The following is a 15051-nucleotide window of genomic DNA, read 5'->3' on the forward strand; positions in this document are numbered from 1 at the left end:
TCATAATAATTTAAAAAACATAGTATTATATTGATATAATACTTACATTTCTTTAAAGAGTAATAAAGGGACTTTCACTCTAACCTAATATTTCAGGTAAGTTGAATTAATAATTGTATAAATACTTGATGTTAATAAAAAACTAATATTTTAGCAATTGTGTAACTGTCCACTTTTATTATACAATTGGAGGATCGTATTTCACTTTCAAATGAAGTAAGTTTAAATGAAGTGAAGCAAAAGTGTGTATATGTAATTTAATAGGTATACAAGGACAGGAAAGTTTCCGGCCCATCAGTTTAATCAATAATATGCGCAAAGCAGTCGAACGTATGATAGCCACCAGACTCCAGGAAGAACTTGATACAAAAAACTGCTTACATCCAGACCAATATGGATTCAGATATAATTCAATTCTATTCTATTCAGACACATTACAATTTACGCACTAAGCAGAGTAACTAACTGGGCAAAATCAGTCAGAAGAGGCACGTGGCGAACAAGACGATTACCCCTAATGATACAGTTAGACATCCAAAATGCTTTTGGGACAGTGCCATGGTCTGCTATAGTTGAAGCATTGATGAGAATGGACATTTCCAGCTATATAATTAATCAAATTACACAATACCTACACGAGAGGTATATGGAAGTTAATACAGTAGAAGGCTTGGTTTCCTATCGGGTGTTCGGGGGTGTTCCGCAGGGGTCCGTGCTCGGTCCCCTGCTTTGGAACATTTTTTACGACCAAATATTCAAGTTACACTATCCGGAGGGTGTGACTATCGTCAGGTATGCAGACGACTTAGCAATCCTGGTAGAAGACGGGGATATAAACAATTTAGAGAATAAAGCCAATAGAGCCTTGATCCAGATTGATGAATGGCTAAAGGACAATCAGCTGCAGATATCTATGACAAAATCCCAATGCATTCTGTTCTCGGGCCGGAGAAGAATTAGGAATGTAAATGTGGAAATAAAAGGGGAGAGCATACAAGAAGTTAATAACACGAAATACTTGGGGGTTGTGTTGGACAAGAGCCTCAGGTTTAGTGCACATGTAGAAATGATATGCAAAAGGATTGCTCCCACCACCAGAGCACTGAGGGGATTGTTCAATAACAATAACGCACCCAAAACGTCGGTTAGGAGGTTGATAACCTCTGCGGTAATGTCATCGATGCTGTACGCTGCCCCAATTTGGGGAGAGGCAATAAATGTACAGAGAAACATGCGAAAACTGAGGAGCATACACTGTCTAGCACTAATAAGAACAGTAGCAGGATATCGAACAATTTCATATGGTGCGTTATGTGTTCTGGCGGAGGTACCACCCATAGAATTATTAATAAAAAAGCGAAGATTGAGAACAGCAGGAATGCTAAATAGTGAGGTGGAAAACATCATTGGGAGTGAATGACAGAATGAATGGGTTGGATTGCAGACTGGGACATGGACTAGACAATTGATACCTAATTTAGATAACTGGCTAAACAAGGAAAAAGGAAACATGAATTTTTACATGACGCAGATAATGACCGGTCACGGGTCCTTCGGCCAGTATCTATACAGATTTGGTAAGCGTACAAGCCCTCAATGTATCAATTGCCAAGAGGTAGATACCGTAGAACACACGGTTTTCACGTGCCGGAGATGGGAGAACTTAAGACAAGAAATAATAATAACCAACTTAAATGTGGAAAATCTAGTGAGTTGGTTAACTAGTAACAATAATAACTGGGATTGGTTCGCAAACTTCGCTGCAGTGGTTCTCCGAACGAAAGAGGAAGACGCGAGGCGTCAAGGACTTTAGGCACTGTGTAGAGTAGGGAGGACAGTCCATCCTCGGAGGGCCCGTATGCTGAGGTGTGAGGGTTCCAATGATGGGGATGGAACTCCTGGGGATACTGTGAGTGGGGAAGGGAAAAGAAAAGAAAAGACCGAGTCCCGGCCGGCGGTGTTGGTACCGGGGCTCTTCGGAGATTCTGGGGCCGGCATCGTCGGTTAGAGGCAGGCATCATGACCGAGTCCCGGTTCCCCGTGGAGAGGGTGGGGGATGGCATAGCCGGACCTCGCCTTCGAAACGGGGAATTAGAGGCAGGCACTAAAAAGAAAAAAGAAAAAAAAAGATCCGAGACCGGGGAGGCTAACCTGCCGCGCCGGGCGCACAACCGGTGGGCGAGGGACGCCTCCTTAGAGTATATGGACACTCTCCCCAACTGAGTATACTTAATTGGATATCCGGTTGGGGAGAGAAGGGGAAAAAAAGGTATACAAGGAAAATCATGTTGTGTTTCACATCAGATTTTTTTAATTTCAGATTTAATTTACAAAAAGCCTTATTCTTCAGTACTCAAATTTATAGATTTTTTAAGTGATCTCCCCAGTTCATTAGACCTCTATAAAGACAGCTATTATTGGTCATAAATTTAGATTTTGCCTTTACAACTTTTGTATGCATATTACATAAAAGCAATTTAATCTGAATTCTACGATTATCGAAAAAAGATATACATATTTTTTTTTTGCACTAATCCATACAATGAAATTTGAATTTTGATATTTGATTGCATTATTAAACAGTATAGTCTAATATCAATGAATTAATGAGTCTGAAAGAGAAAAAAAATAAGGTTATTTTGGTAAATGTGCAAACATTTCATGAATTAAATTTCTGTATTAAAATTTTATTCTAATTTATATTTCGAAATTTTTGTCGAAATGAACTCAAAAATAAATTTTTTTCTGGGGATGGGGTGAACACTGGGTTAAAACGTTTAGGTCCCCCGATGTTCTGTTTTAGATTTTGTCTCATTCTATGACGTAATCTTATCTCATTCAATGCACTCAAGCGAAATCAACTCATGAATATGTTTGGAGTTGATTTATAAATTCATATAAAAATGAACATCTTAATTAATTGGAAATTATTTATTTGTGGGAGGGGGTATCCTGTTGTAAAGAACTAATAAAATTTATGATCAGTAAGCTTTTCAGTAAACTTCCAGTATATCTTTGGTGTTTCGTTTTATACTGAATATTAAATCTTATATTATTTAATAACTTTGCTTTTTTCATTTTTACTGTTTTATTGTTACACGACTGCCCAAAAAGGAGTGTAATGTATTTAGGGTGTATGTATGTATGTATGTATATATGTTTGTTCCATCGTAGCAGTTCAACGGCTGAATCGATTTAGATATATGATTAGTAAAGGCAATTACTTTCATTTTGAATATTAGATTCTGGATACCAGTGTTCTTTGGTGGTTTTTTTCTTCTTCTACCTCGGACCGGATCCTGCAATTAAGTATTACACAGCCCAGGGGAGTGGCCTTTACTCTAACGGGCCTCTACGTCTTGGCCCGCTGGTCGGATCTCACTTTGTGCCCGCCTCAAACTCCCAGAGTATGATCCACCAGGCCCGGCTATGCCGTCCCTGGGTCCCCACTTCGGGAGCCGGGACTCGGTCTTTATGCCAATACCTCTAACGGGGACACCCCGAGTGGGGCATCCCCGTCGGAACTCGGTCTTTTTCTCTCGGAGATGCGAGAGTCCCCTTGCCTCATCGCTACCGCCTACTCATGCAAGTACGTGAGAACGGCAGCTCCGCAGTGGGCTGTCCCTCGTCCCCGAGCACCCTCGATCCTTCTCCTAAAGAACCCTCGCCACGAACCATGCGACATCAAAGCTCTTGGGGCTCCGCAACATGGTGGCGATGATGTTCTCCACGCTGAGCGGTCCGGTAATCGCCGAGCAAGCTAGGCGGTAATCAACCCACTGCGGTCACCAGAACACCACGTGTTCTGGGGTATCCGGGTCGCCGCAGTAAGGGCAGTAGGGGTCATCCGCCCTCCTCCTACCACACAGGTAGGCGCGGAAGATCCCGTGGCCGGTCAGGAATTGCGTGAGCCAGTAGTTCAGCTCACCAAACCTCCTACTAGCCCACGGCTTTATATCCGCGATAAGGCGGATAAATTCTTTGGTGGTTTGGTTTCAATTGACCACACATTTCAGAAGTGGTCGACCTGATACTTTACAAATCTATACTTCATTCACATTCATATATATCCTCTGAAGTAATACTTCACGGTGGTTCCGGAGGCTAAACAGAAAAAGAAAAGATATATGACCCCGCGTTGGAATCTTTACGTTGCCGGGAATGTCATAGGCTATATAAATATGTAAATATATATATATATATATGTAGTAGAGGAGATTTACCAGTTGAAGCACAAATTTTATTGAATTGAATAAATGAACTGTGAACTATGAGCCTCTATCAGTGTGTAAGGTGGGTTTGAACTGAATGATTTGATTCAAACGAATAAATAGTATTACGAAAATAATAAATTAAAGTTACGTCAAATAAAGTAAAATAATATTAGATAAATTTAAAATATTTCTGTTTAACAAAAATAAAAATTTGTGTTTAATAATAATGGACTTCTCGTGGGAACTGCGTATGTCGCTAGAGTGATGATGTTATGCGATCACTCATGCGAGGCTAGACGGATCAACACCAGTAACTGGTAAAAAAAAAAACAGGGTGCCCCTGGGGCGCTGTTTTGGGAGGTGCAGTAAGGTACTCTTAACCTATCTCTGCAGTCAATCGCCCGATTTTCAAAATTCAAAGGGGGTATTTTTTAGTAGATTGAAGGCTAACTTTTGCGTGCGTCAGATACACTCTTGGTCTAACAGATCATGGTTATTCGGAAACGTTATATCTTCGTAACCAATCTTCCGATTTTTAAAATTCAAACGGGGCATTTGCTAGTATAATACAAATTCACGATGGAACCAAACCAGAAAAAAAGAGAGCAATGTATTTTTTGGCAGTCGTGTTTTTTTTTAATTTTTAATATTTATCTCTTGTTTGTTTATATTATAAATTTAATAATGCTAACCTCAAACTGATAAAGAAATTTTTAACTTTTTGATATTTACACTCGTTATTAATAAAAAAGAAAAACTTTTTCTATAAATCTAAGATAGATTATCTTAAATTTATTATATTTAAATATGTACATGTTTAAAAAAAATAATAATTATTTTTCTTTTCTTTTTCAGCCAGAACTGTATTTATGTACACCCATCAAGGTCAATTTTACAAGAAATTATTATATAGGTAAGTGTTCAAAAACTACACACCTTATTGAATTTACATTATAAAAAGAAACATAAAAAAGAATATGAATTAACTAAACACAAATAATAAAAAAATATATATAAAATCTTTCTTTTTCCTGTTTAGCCTCCGGTAACTACCGTTTAGATAATTCTTCAGAGGATGAATGAGGATGATATGTATGAGTGTAAATGAAGTGTAGTAAGTCTTGTACATTCTTAGTTCGACCATTCCTGAGATGTGTGGTTAATTGAAAAACCCAACCACCAAAGAACACCGGTATCCACGATCTAGCTTTCAAATCCATGTAAAAATAACTGCCTTTACTAGGACTTGAACGCTGGAACTCTCGACTTCCAAATCAGCTGATTTGGGAAGACGCGTTCGCCACTAGACCAACCCGGTAGTCTATATATAAAATCTGGAAAAACGTTGCATAACTTTCCCGGTGAAGTTAATCCATGGTAGCCGTATTTCCCCAACTCCATAACCAACATTAAATATCATTTAATGACCCATATTCCCAAGTTAATAAAGAATTATATATAAATCGATTTATCCTGTCCAAGCAAAAAGATAACAGAGGAAAAAAATTAAGTTTATTATCCCTGAATGATACTGCCCAAATATGTAACTAAAATAACATATTAATGTAATAGAATCATCTAGTTAGTAAAAGTACTAAAAGTACTAAATACTCTCATATACAAAATAAAACATTTTTAATTTTTCTCTAAATTTGATACCTTTCTCTGCATTGCTTTTTTGCATAAATTACAGATTTATAAATAAAATCTTTCTATCACCCTCAATTTAATAGAAAGGACACATTAAAAGTCTATAAAAAAGGTGATAACAGTTGTTTCTGACGCACGGCTTACTCACACATACACACGAAACTTTAAAATATTATATTTAATATATATTATATTTAAAATACTTTTCATTTTATTTAAGAGTAGCATTTTTTCGTTTATTTAATTCAATGATTCTAGTTAAAGCGCGCGTGCATACCGTATTTAATTCGCGCTGGTGTGGCGGTACTAGCGGCGACGGTAGGCACTAACTAAACTAATGTAATTTTACAATTTACATAGAACTAATTTCGCTTCTACGGTCGGCACATTAGTGTAGCCGCTAGGCTTAACACACCAAGTACAAAATCTACCGGGCGATCGAGAGTTCGAGACCCGGTCAGACGGAGTTACTTTTTTCTACATTTGAAATATTACTCATTTATTTAATTCTACCTCTCCTGTGACGTCAGAACATAGCAGACGACTACAACAGCAATTTTTGGGGTGGGGATGTGATTTTTCAAAACTTTTATTCAAATATCGTTATATTTTAATCGTTAACAAATGCGCCTAAGAAAAATATGACCTTAATTAAGCGAAATGTCGAAGTACTGAGGGTGACCTTACTTTACAGCTTCATCTACGTGATCTTTAAAGTTGAAAATTTAATGGCATTAATGTCCCATATATAGAAGTAATCTGACCAAGTTTAGTTAAAATCGGTTCAGTAGTTCTGAATATATAAGGTGATTTAGAGGCCAAAACCGAACACATACACGTACATGGGAACAATAACATCCGGAAAATTCCCATCCGGTTTTTTTGGTTCCTTAGATATCAAAACATCAAGATCCGGTGAAAATCATACCTGCTCAAATTGGACCAATTACAATAACTTCCCTTCTACAGCTATAACGCTATCTAGACGGGAAAGTAAAAACGTATGTATATAATTAATCCACACATTACATGATATCAACAATTCAAAATTTAAATATTGAATTTTTTCAAAAATGTAGGGTGATGGAAAAATGTTTACTTCAGATTCGTTTTTAGTATCAAAAAAACTGTTTTTTCTTAGGTATAAGTACATTCTGCATTATTAGCCTTTTCACAAATCAAAAAAAAAGAAGAAAATTAATATACCTATTATACAGAGTGATTTTTTAGTCCTGTTACCCAATTGTTTGTCTGGTAATTTTTTTCTAAGAAAGGGAAATTTTGTTTTGTGACACGAAGTTGGTAGTGCTACTCAACCGATATAGATACGGCAGTGTGAGTTGATTCTCCTTGAGCTGTGTAAACTTTTGTGCCGTTTCCGGTCGTGTTACGAACAGAATGTCTTTTACCACAGCACAACGAGTTTTCATTCTTGAACAATATTTTGCTACGAAATCGTACGCGAGTGTAAAAGAATCATTTCAAATTAAATTTGTTGGTGTTTCTCCGCCAGAAAAAATGTCAATTTCTAGCCTAGCAAACCGATTTCGAGAGTCAGGTAGTGTTTGCGACAGAAAACGTAGCGGTCGACCGACTCGTTTGACAGATGACGTTTTAGAGAATGTGATAACAAGATTGCTCAATTCTCCACGGAAAAGTTTACGAAAACTTTCCACGCAAGTCGGTTTGTCATATTCGAGTGTTCAGAAAGCCGCTAAAAAATTGAAATTGTATCCGTATCGCGTAGGATTAGTCCAAGAGCTTCAGCCTCCAGATTTAAACAAGCGATTGAAATATTGCCGTCGGTTTAGGTCTCTCGTAAACGGTAACGGAATCGAATTTTTAAACACAGTGTTCTTTAGCGATGAAGCTTGGATCCATCTCTATGGTTATGTGAACAGTCAAAACTGTCGAATTTGGGCGGTCGAAAATCCTAACGCTTTACAAGACAAATCTTTGCATCCTGAAAAAATTGGTGTATGGTGTGCGATATCTCGTCATCGTATAGTCGGACCCATATTCTTCGAACAGACAGTAAATGGTGAAGTATAAAGGAATATTGTGCGCCAATTTGTGTCCCTCCTGGAACCTCAAGAACGGTATTGTTTCAGAAAGACGGCGCTACATGCCACACGTCTCGAGAAACCGTGGATTTTCTGCAAAAGTTCTTTGATGATCGAATAATAAGCAAGGGCTTATGGCCTCCAAAGTCCCCAGACCTCACATCTCCTGACTACTTTTTGTGGGGCTGTATTATGTCCGAGGCCTTCAAAAACAATCCTTACACTATTGATGAACTTAAAACCAATATTACTGACTTAATCACGACTATTTCCAATACATCTCTTAAAAAGGTTTCTGCTAATATGCTGAAAAGAGTCCGTGCGTGTATAACCACAAGGGGTGGGCATTTTGAGCATATTCTTTAACAATTATGTAAGTAATAGCTTTTTATTAAATCTCTTTTGGAAGTAACAAATACATTTTTTTTTATTCCACCTAAATTTCCCTTTCTTAAATTACATTTAAAATTGGGTAACAGGACTAAAAAAATCACTCTGTAGAAAAGAGAATGTTAAAGAAATTATTTGATTTTATACAGTTTTAACCGTGATTTCAAACAACTAATTTGATATTGCAGTTCTTTATTTTTAATTATCATTACAAAATGTTCAAGGTTATTATCCTGTGGCAATATTACGCAATAAAATAAAAATAATATTTTTTTAACTCGATGCAAATAAAACTAATTGAAATTTTAAAATAATGTAATTCTTATAAGCATCAACCTCAGTTGTAAATAGCGTAGATCGTAAGTGTAAAAACAGATAACAATTAATTATAACTTGAATTATTTGCTTTGTTAAGAATTTAACCGGTTTTTACCTTTATATTGCCTGTTTTATTTGTTAACTACTCATTACGTTTATGTAGCAATTTATTCATTCTACTTAATAGCGTGTCTATCATACATAAAACAACTATAAAAAAATTTATTTTAGTTTTTTCTACCTTTAAACTAAGAAAAAATTACAAAATCTTACGATTAGAGCAGTGGCGGCTCGCGAATAGCCATTTGATATTATCGATAACATTTAATATAATGAGTCCTTTTTTTCTTTAATTTCTTTATACTTGTACACTATATAATCCTTAACCTTAATATCAGTAGCCATCCCATCCCCCGTTTATGAAAAAGATAAAAAAATCTTTGTATGGAACTGGGCGCTTCACAGTTCCAGCGGCGTGGTATTTGGCTGTTGTGCGCTTGAGCACACAGGAAGCTTCACGCGAGACTATGAGGGAGAGAGAAAACTGCCGCTCCAGCAGTGCCGACCCAGGCATGCTGGTGAAAGGTAGTTTTTTTATTCCGCGTGTGTACGGAACTTTCCTTGTTCGTTCCCTTTTCTAGTTTAGTCGGTGGAAGGAACATGAAAGTAGTTTAGTTATTTTTTTCAATAGTGATCAAAAGAAAAACCAGGGCTCTTTTATTGCCAAATCTGTCCAACAACACGCTAGAAGGACGAAAGAGAAGGTAATTAGTAAAAACTAATTATGTATTTGTTTCTGTGTACATAGAAATTTAAATTAATCACCGTTGGACTATAATGATTTTAAGCGGATATTTTATTAACTCGTTATCTAATAATGCTAAAAAATATTATCTGTATTGACATTTTATTATTTATTCGGTTAAACTGAATACGGTTTTTAAGCGCAAGTGATAAAGTGTAGAATTTGATTACTATTCTATTAATCTAATTACAATTCTATTTGATTCATTTCTTTCGGTTTTTTTTTATTTTACAGAAAACTTTAACCATGGCCTTGACAAAGCCCAGAAAAAAATTTCTGGAGCAGCACCCCCCTAATTTTAACGAACCGCCACTGGATCAGAGTATCGATAAATCAAAAATCTTTAAACGAAAGCTAACAAATTATTTTACGTGCTTAGCAGGAATTAATTTTTAATATCCGGGATACAGCTTTACTTTTTATACGGTTATATGTTGAGATAAATAAATGTTTATTAAAAAGTAATTTTTTTAAAAATTGTATAAATTTTTATTGATTTCATTTGATACTCAAATAAATTTCAGCAGATTAATTTTTACTTTCCCGTAAATATCTCCATTGGTACCGCAGCAATATTGCTTTAAAAGAAATGCATAGTGCTCGATAGAAATTTTTGATACCGGATTTTCGCAAATTTTGACGTATGAAGATCGACGTGAAAAAAGATTGACGTCAAAATCGACGTCAAAGATTGACATGTGAAATCCATAAAACACATCAAAAAGTTACAAAGATTACCGGATTTATTTGACTTCTAATTCTATTAATATTTCCGAAATGGTTCAGCGTAAATTCTTCGGGAATAACTTTCTATAATTTTTTTTCTATAACTTTCTATACCGGTGATTCAAGTAGTATTAGTTGCACTTTCTGAGCTCATTCTACAGAGTGCTCATAAAGTAACGCAAACTTATGAAAGAATATTTTTTCTTCCTTTGTTGCATGTTTAATTGAGAAAAATTGAGGAAATATCTGTTACACAGCAGCAGAGAATATTCATTGTCTCCCAATACATTAGATGTGCCATTTTTACCCAGATCCAGAATGCCTTCACAGAAAAGTGTGGTGTAAATGCATCAAAAACATCCTCCAAGAGGCTGTACGACAAGTTCCAAGAGACAAAAAATGTGGCAGATGCAGCCAAAAGCGGTCGACCGAAAGCGCTAACACCAGAAAGGATGATCGACATGCAAGGTGCATATTCTGTTAGTCCCAAGAAGTGTATTGGCGACGCCTATCTAGTCAGTCTGGTCTCTTTGTTGGTAGTGCCCACACGTCACTCAGCAAGCGTTTAAAGATGCATCCGTACAGAATTCCTGTTGTTTTCGAGCTGTTACCTGCAGACACTGGAAAATGTGAAGCTTTCTATCAGCGGTTCATGTCATCTGTAACGCTAGATGGGGAAGAACTCGATAACTAGTTTTAGTCTGACGAGGTATGGTTCTACCTTGATGAATACATGAATGCACAGAACTCACGCAATTGGTGTATGGAAAATCTACATCAACTGCACGGATATAAAGTGGGTATTTGGTGTGCAATGTCACGTAGGCGAATCTTCACGATATTCTTTCATGACACAGTGAACAGCGAGCGCTACATACAGATGGTGCAACGATTTGTAGCCATTATACCTACAGACAGGCTAGAGTACACGTAATTTTATAGGACAACGCTACGGCTTATACAGCCAACATCTCTATGACTTTCTTAGATCAGTGTTTTCATAGACAACTGACTTCAAAGGAGTTGTGACCACCTCGGCCTCCTGATTTATCCCTTCCTGACGTTTTATTGTGAGGATATCGTAAGGATACTGCTTACAAAACTCATCCTCCACCCCGTTCCCGAATTGCAGAGCGAAATTAAACTATGTGTCGCTGCAATTCCTCAACAAACTTTACCACGTGTGTTTCGCAAAATGTCACAGTTATATGAATCGCATAATAGAGGCTACTTTCAACAGCTATAGTAACTAATTCATTTTCCCATAAGGTTGCGTCACTTTTTGAACACCCTGTTAGCAAAAATAATGAACAAAGTTCTTATAAACATGGGTTCAGAAACGCTCCGTTAGCGAGAACGGCTAGTGAAAGATTTCGCCCTTATTTCTGGGCAAAAAATGAAAGAAAATCATACTGAATGAAATTCTAGGAACCCAAATTAAGGGGTAACCTTGACGGTTTCTTATGATTTTTGAACTGAAATTCAATAAAACAGGTTTCAGAACCATATCTCCAGTATTTTTCATAATATTCAACGTAAAACGGAAAAATTTGTTGTCTAAAACACGTTTTTTTTACATTTGTAAAACAAACATATATTTCAACAAACAGCAAATATTTCAGTCTTTCAACGACGTTTTTAGTATGTGTCGATATTCACCGGAGAATATTCTCTAATCTCTAATCTCGGTCTTTCACGGTAACATATATAACAAGTAAATGGAAACTTCGTTGAACTAGAAAGACATATAATACTTTTTTTAATTAAAATATTATCATTTTCAGAAAATTTTACGAGAATTTTTATTTTGGTATTACATTAAAATGGTAACAAAAGCCAAATATTGATGAAGTCGAAAGAAAAATCTTATTTCTGATACATAATAGTTGGTTAGTATATATAATACCTAATCTACTTTTAGTTTATCTATCAATAAAGTAAACTCGCTGCAATCAGGCAAACATCACAGTTCCTTACTTGATAATAAATTTAAAGCTCCTTCCACCAAATTCCTTCCTGCATTGCTTTGATCAATAAGGTTCTGCTAAATAACTGAGTTATTTTAAATCCCCTTCCTCAATTTGCATAATACCTAAAAAAAAAAAATATATTTTTTTAAATTGTATTTTTTTTTGTCTTCAATCATTGACTGCTTTGATGCAGCTTTCCAAGATTCCCTACCTAGTGCCATTCGTTTCATTTCGGTATACCCCCTACATCCTACATCCCTAAAAATTTGTTTTACATATTCCAAACTTTGCCTGCCTGCACAATTTTTACCATCTACCTGTCCCTCCAATATCAAAGCGACTACTCCAGGGTGCCTTAATATGTGGCCTATAATTCTATATCTTCTCTTAACTATTTCCAAATGCTTATTTTTTCATCGATTTGACGCAACATCTCTTTATTTGTCACTTTATCCACCCATCTTTAACATTCTCCTACAGCACCACATTTCAAAAGCTTCTAATATTTTCTTCTGGGGTATTCCGATCGTCCAAGTTTCACTCCATATAAAGCTACACTACAAACATATACTTTTAAAAATGTTCTCCTGAGGTTTAAATTAATTTTTGATGTAACCAAATTATATTTCTTACTGAAAGCTCGTTTCGCCTGCGGTATTTGGCATTTTTATATCGCTCCTGTTTCGTCCATCTTTAATAATTCTACTTCCCAAATAAAAACATTCTTCTACCTTCGTAGTCTTTTCCAATTTTTATATCTAGTGGTCCATCTTTGTTATTTCTACTACATTTCATTACTTTCGTTTATTCTTGTTTATTTTCACGTGATAGTTCTTGCGAGTGTAGCTTAACTGTCACAAAAGTCAGCAACCAAAAGATGATTTGTTCATGTTTCTTTTTTGACATATCTTCATTACATGATTATCTTATTAAGTTAGGTTTAAACTCAGAAATTGTAAAAGAAGTTCAGAATTAAAATATATTAAAAATAATGGGATATTTGATTTTTTTTTTAAATGTATCAGTAGTGTGGTATAGCTTAAATTAGAGTTGTTGCTGACATCCATGGAGGAGTTGCAGAATTTATACATTTCATACAGAAAGTTCTCTTTTCAAATCCCGGTCACGCTCGGCATTTTTTTCATACGATACAAAATTCATCTATGATAAGTTACTTACTGCATTTCGGCTTTGAGAATAAATAAATATTGAAAATTTGTTATACGATTGAAATTATTTTACCGAGTGTGTTATGTTACCTCTTTATAATGTATGAATAGTATGCATTACTTCCATAATTTTTTTTTTAACTTAGTATGCGTGAAATTTATATAAAATAAAAACTTTTAAATTCATAAATATAATATATCTAGTTGCTTCAAATATTTATATATAGATATACATAGAAGGTTAACAAAATATGGGAACCCTTAAATAACCTTTCAACTGTTAAATATAGAAAAATTAAATTTAGCAAAGATTTCGAACTAAAAAATAAAATTTGAGCAAACCAGAAACTATCCTAACCAAAATTGTGTCCATTTGATATTTTTATACTTAGTTTCAAAAATGGTTTACAGTATCTCGTAAATAATAGATCAACAGTGAAACATTAAAAAAAGCTGACAACATAGTTGTAGGATTTTCCCGTCAGCGGATTTTTTCTGATGCACGGTTTGCACACAACTTAATTTAAAATGTTATCATTTTAGAAAATTTCCTGAAGAACGGTTAAACTAAACTGATAAATGTTGTAGAAACTGTTGTTAACACAAACGGATGATCGCTACTTCCAGATGACAGGCTACATTTCCTGTTTCATAAAATCTAAACGCTAAACGTGAAATAATTTATTTATTGGGTACTGCACAATCGGGAAAATTAGCCGTAAAAATATTCTGGCATTCAGAAAGACCAGGTGTTTAAATAATGTGAAATATACGGAGAACTTGAGAAAAAAAATATCCTTTTACTACTGAAAAATTACTGTTAACAATGGGACAATGAGTCACGTGATCTATGCGTTTTAATCTTATCTAAAACAATCTTCAATCAAAATGTCTGCCCTACAGAAACCTCTAGTAAAAAACTTAAATATGTAGATTCGGCGTCCGTTTTGGATCGCGTGACTTTATAAATCCATTATTATTATTATAGTGCCCACTATTATTACAATACAATATACTACTCTATGTCATTTTTACCAACCGGGGTGGTCTAGTGGTAAACTCGTTGGTAAACTCAACATTGCAAATCAGCTGTTTTTGAAGTCGAGATTTCCAAGTAAAGCAGTACTTTTATACGGATTTGAATATTAGATCGTGGTTACCACGATCTAATTAAAAAAACCACCAAAGAACGCCTTTGATGGTTTTTTTTTTAATTTTTTTAAATTTAATCTCTGGATCCACCGTTAGACATTCTTCAAAGGATGAAGCTGAATGATTTGTAGCGTGTGTGAAAATGCCATGCCTGACCGGGATTCGAACCCGGGACCTCCGGATGAAAGGCCGAGACGCTACCACTCGCGCCACGAAGCCCGGCTGGTTCTTTGGTGGTTGGGTTCAATTAACCGCACGTCTCAGGAATGGTCGACTTGAGACTGTACAAGACTACACTTATTTACATTCATACATATCCTCATTCATCCTCTGAAGTAATACCTAACGTTAATTCCACAGACTAAACAGAAAAAAAAGATGTCATTTGTAAGGCAGAAGACAGTGTTATGAACTGGAAGCATGTAGTTAATGAATTATTTAATGATTGCTTTTTGATATTGTCAGCCGTGAAACTAACAATTAATTTGATCACAGTTAATTCCCATGTTTCATTGTTGAGAATAGTTTTTATTTTCTTAACCGATGAGCTTTCTTGTATTTTTTGTTTCGATTAAATGACAATTATTTTAACAC

At 35.5% G+C, this 15051-nt stretch overlaps 1 protein-coding gene across 1 annotated transcript in view; it reads left to right on the forward strand.

Annotated features, from left to right (window-relative positions):
- Window positions 1-15051, forward strand: part of Phm (Peptidylglycine-alpha-hydroxylating monooxygenase) — a 104620-nt gene that overhangs the window by 49039 nt on the left and 40530 nt on the right. Inside the window, exon 2 of the mRNA XM_075359488.1 lies at window positions 5070-5127. Within this exon, the coding sequence (XP_075215603.1) occupies window positions 5070-5127 (58 nt within the window). The remainder of the gene's footprint in view (window positions 1-5069; window positions 5128-15051) is intronic.

This window comes from Lycorma delicatula, chromosome 3 (assembly GCF_047948215.1).
Source record: "Lycorma delicatula isolate Av1 chromosome 3, ASM4794821v1, whole genome shotgun sequence".
Taxonomy (NCBI): domain Eukaryota; kingdom Metazoa; phylum Arthropoda; class Insecta; order Hemiptera; family Fulgoridae; genus Lycorma; species Lycorma delicatula.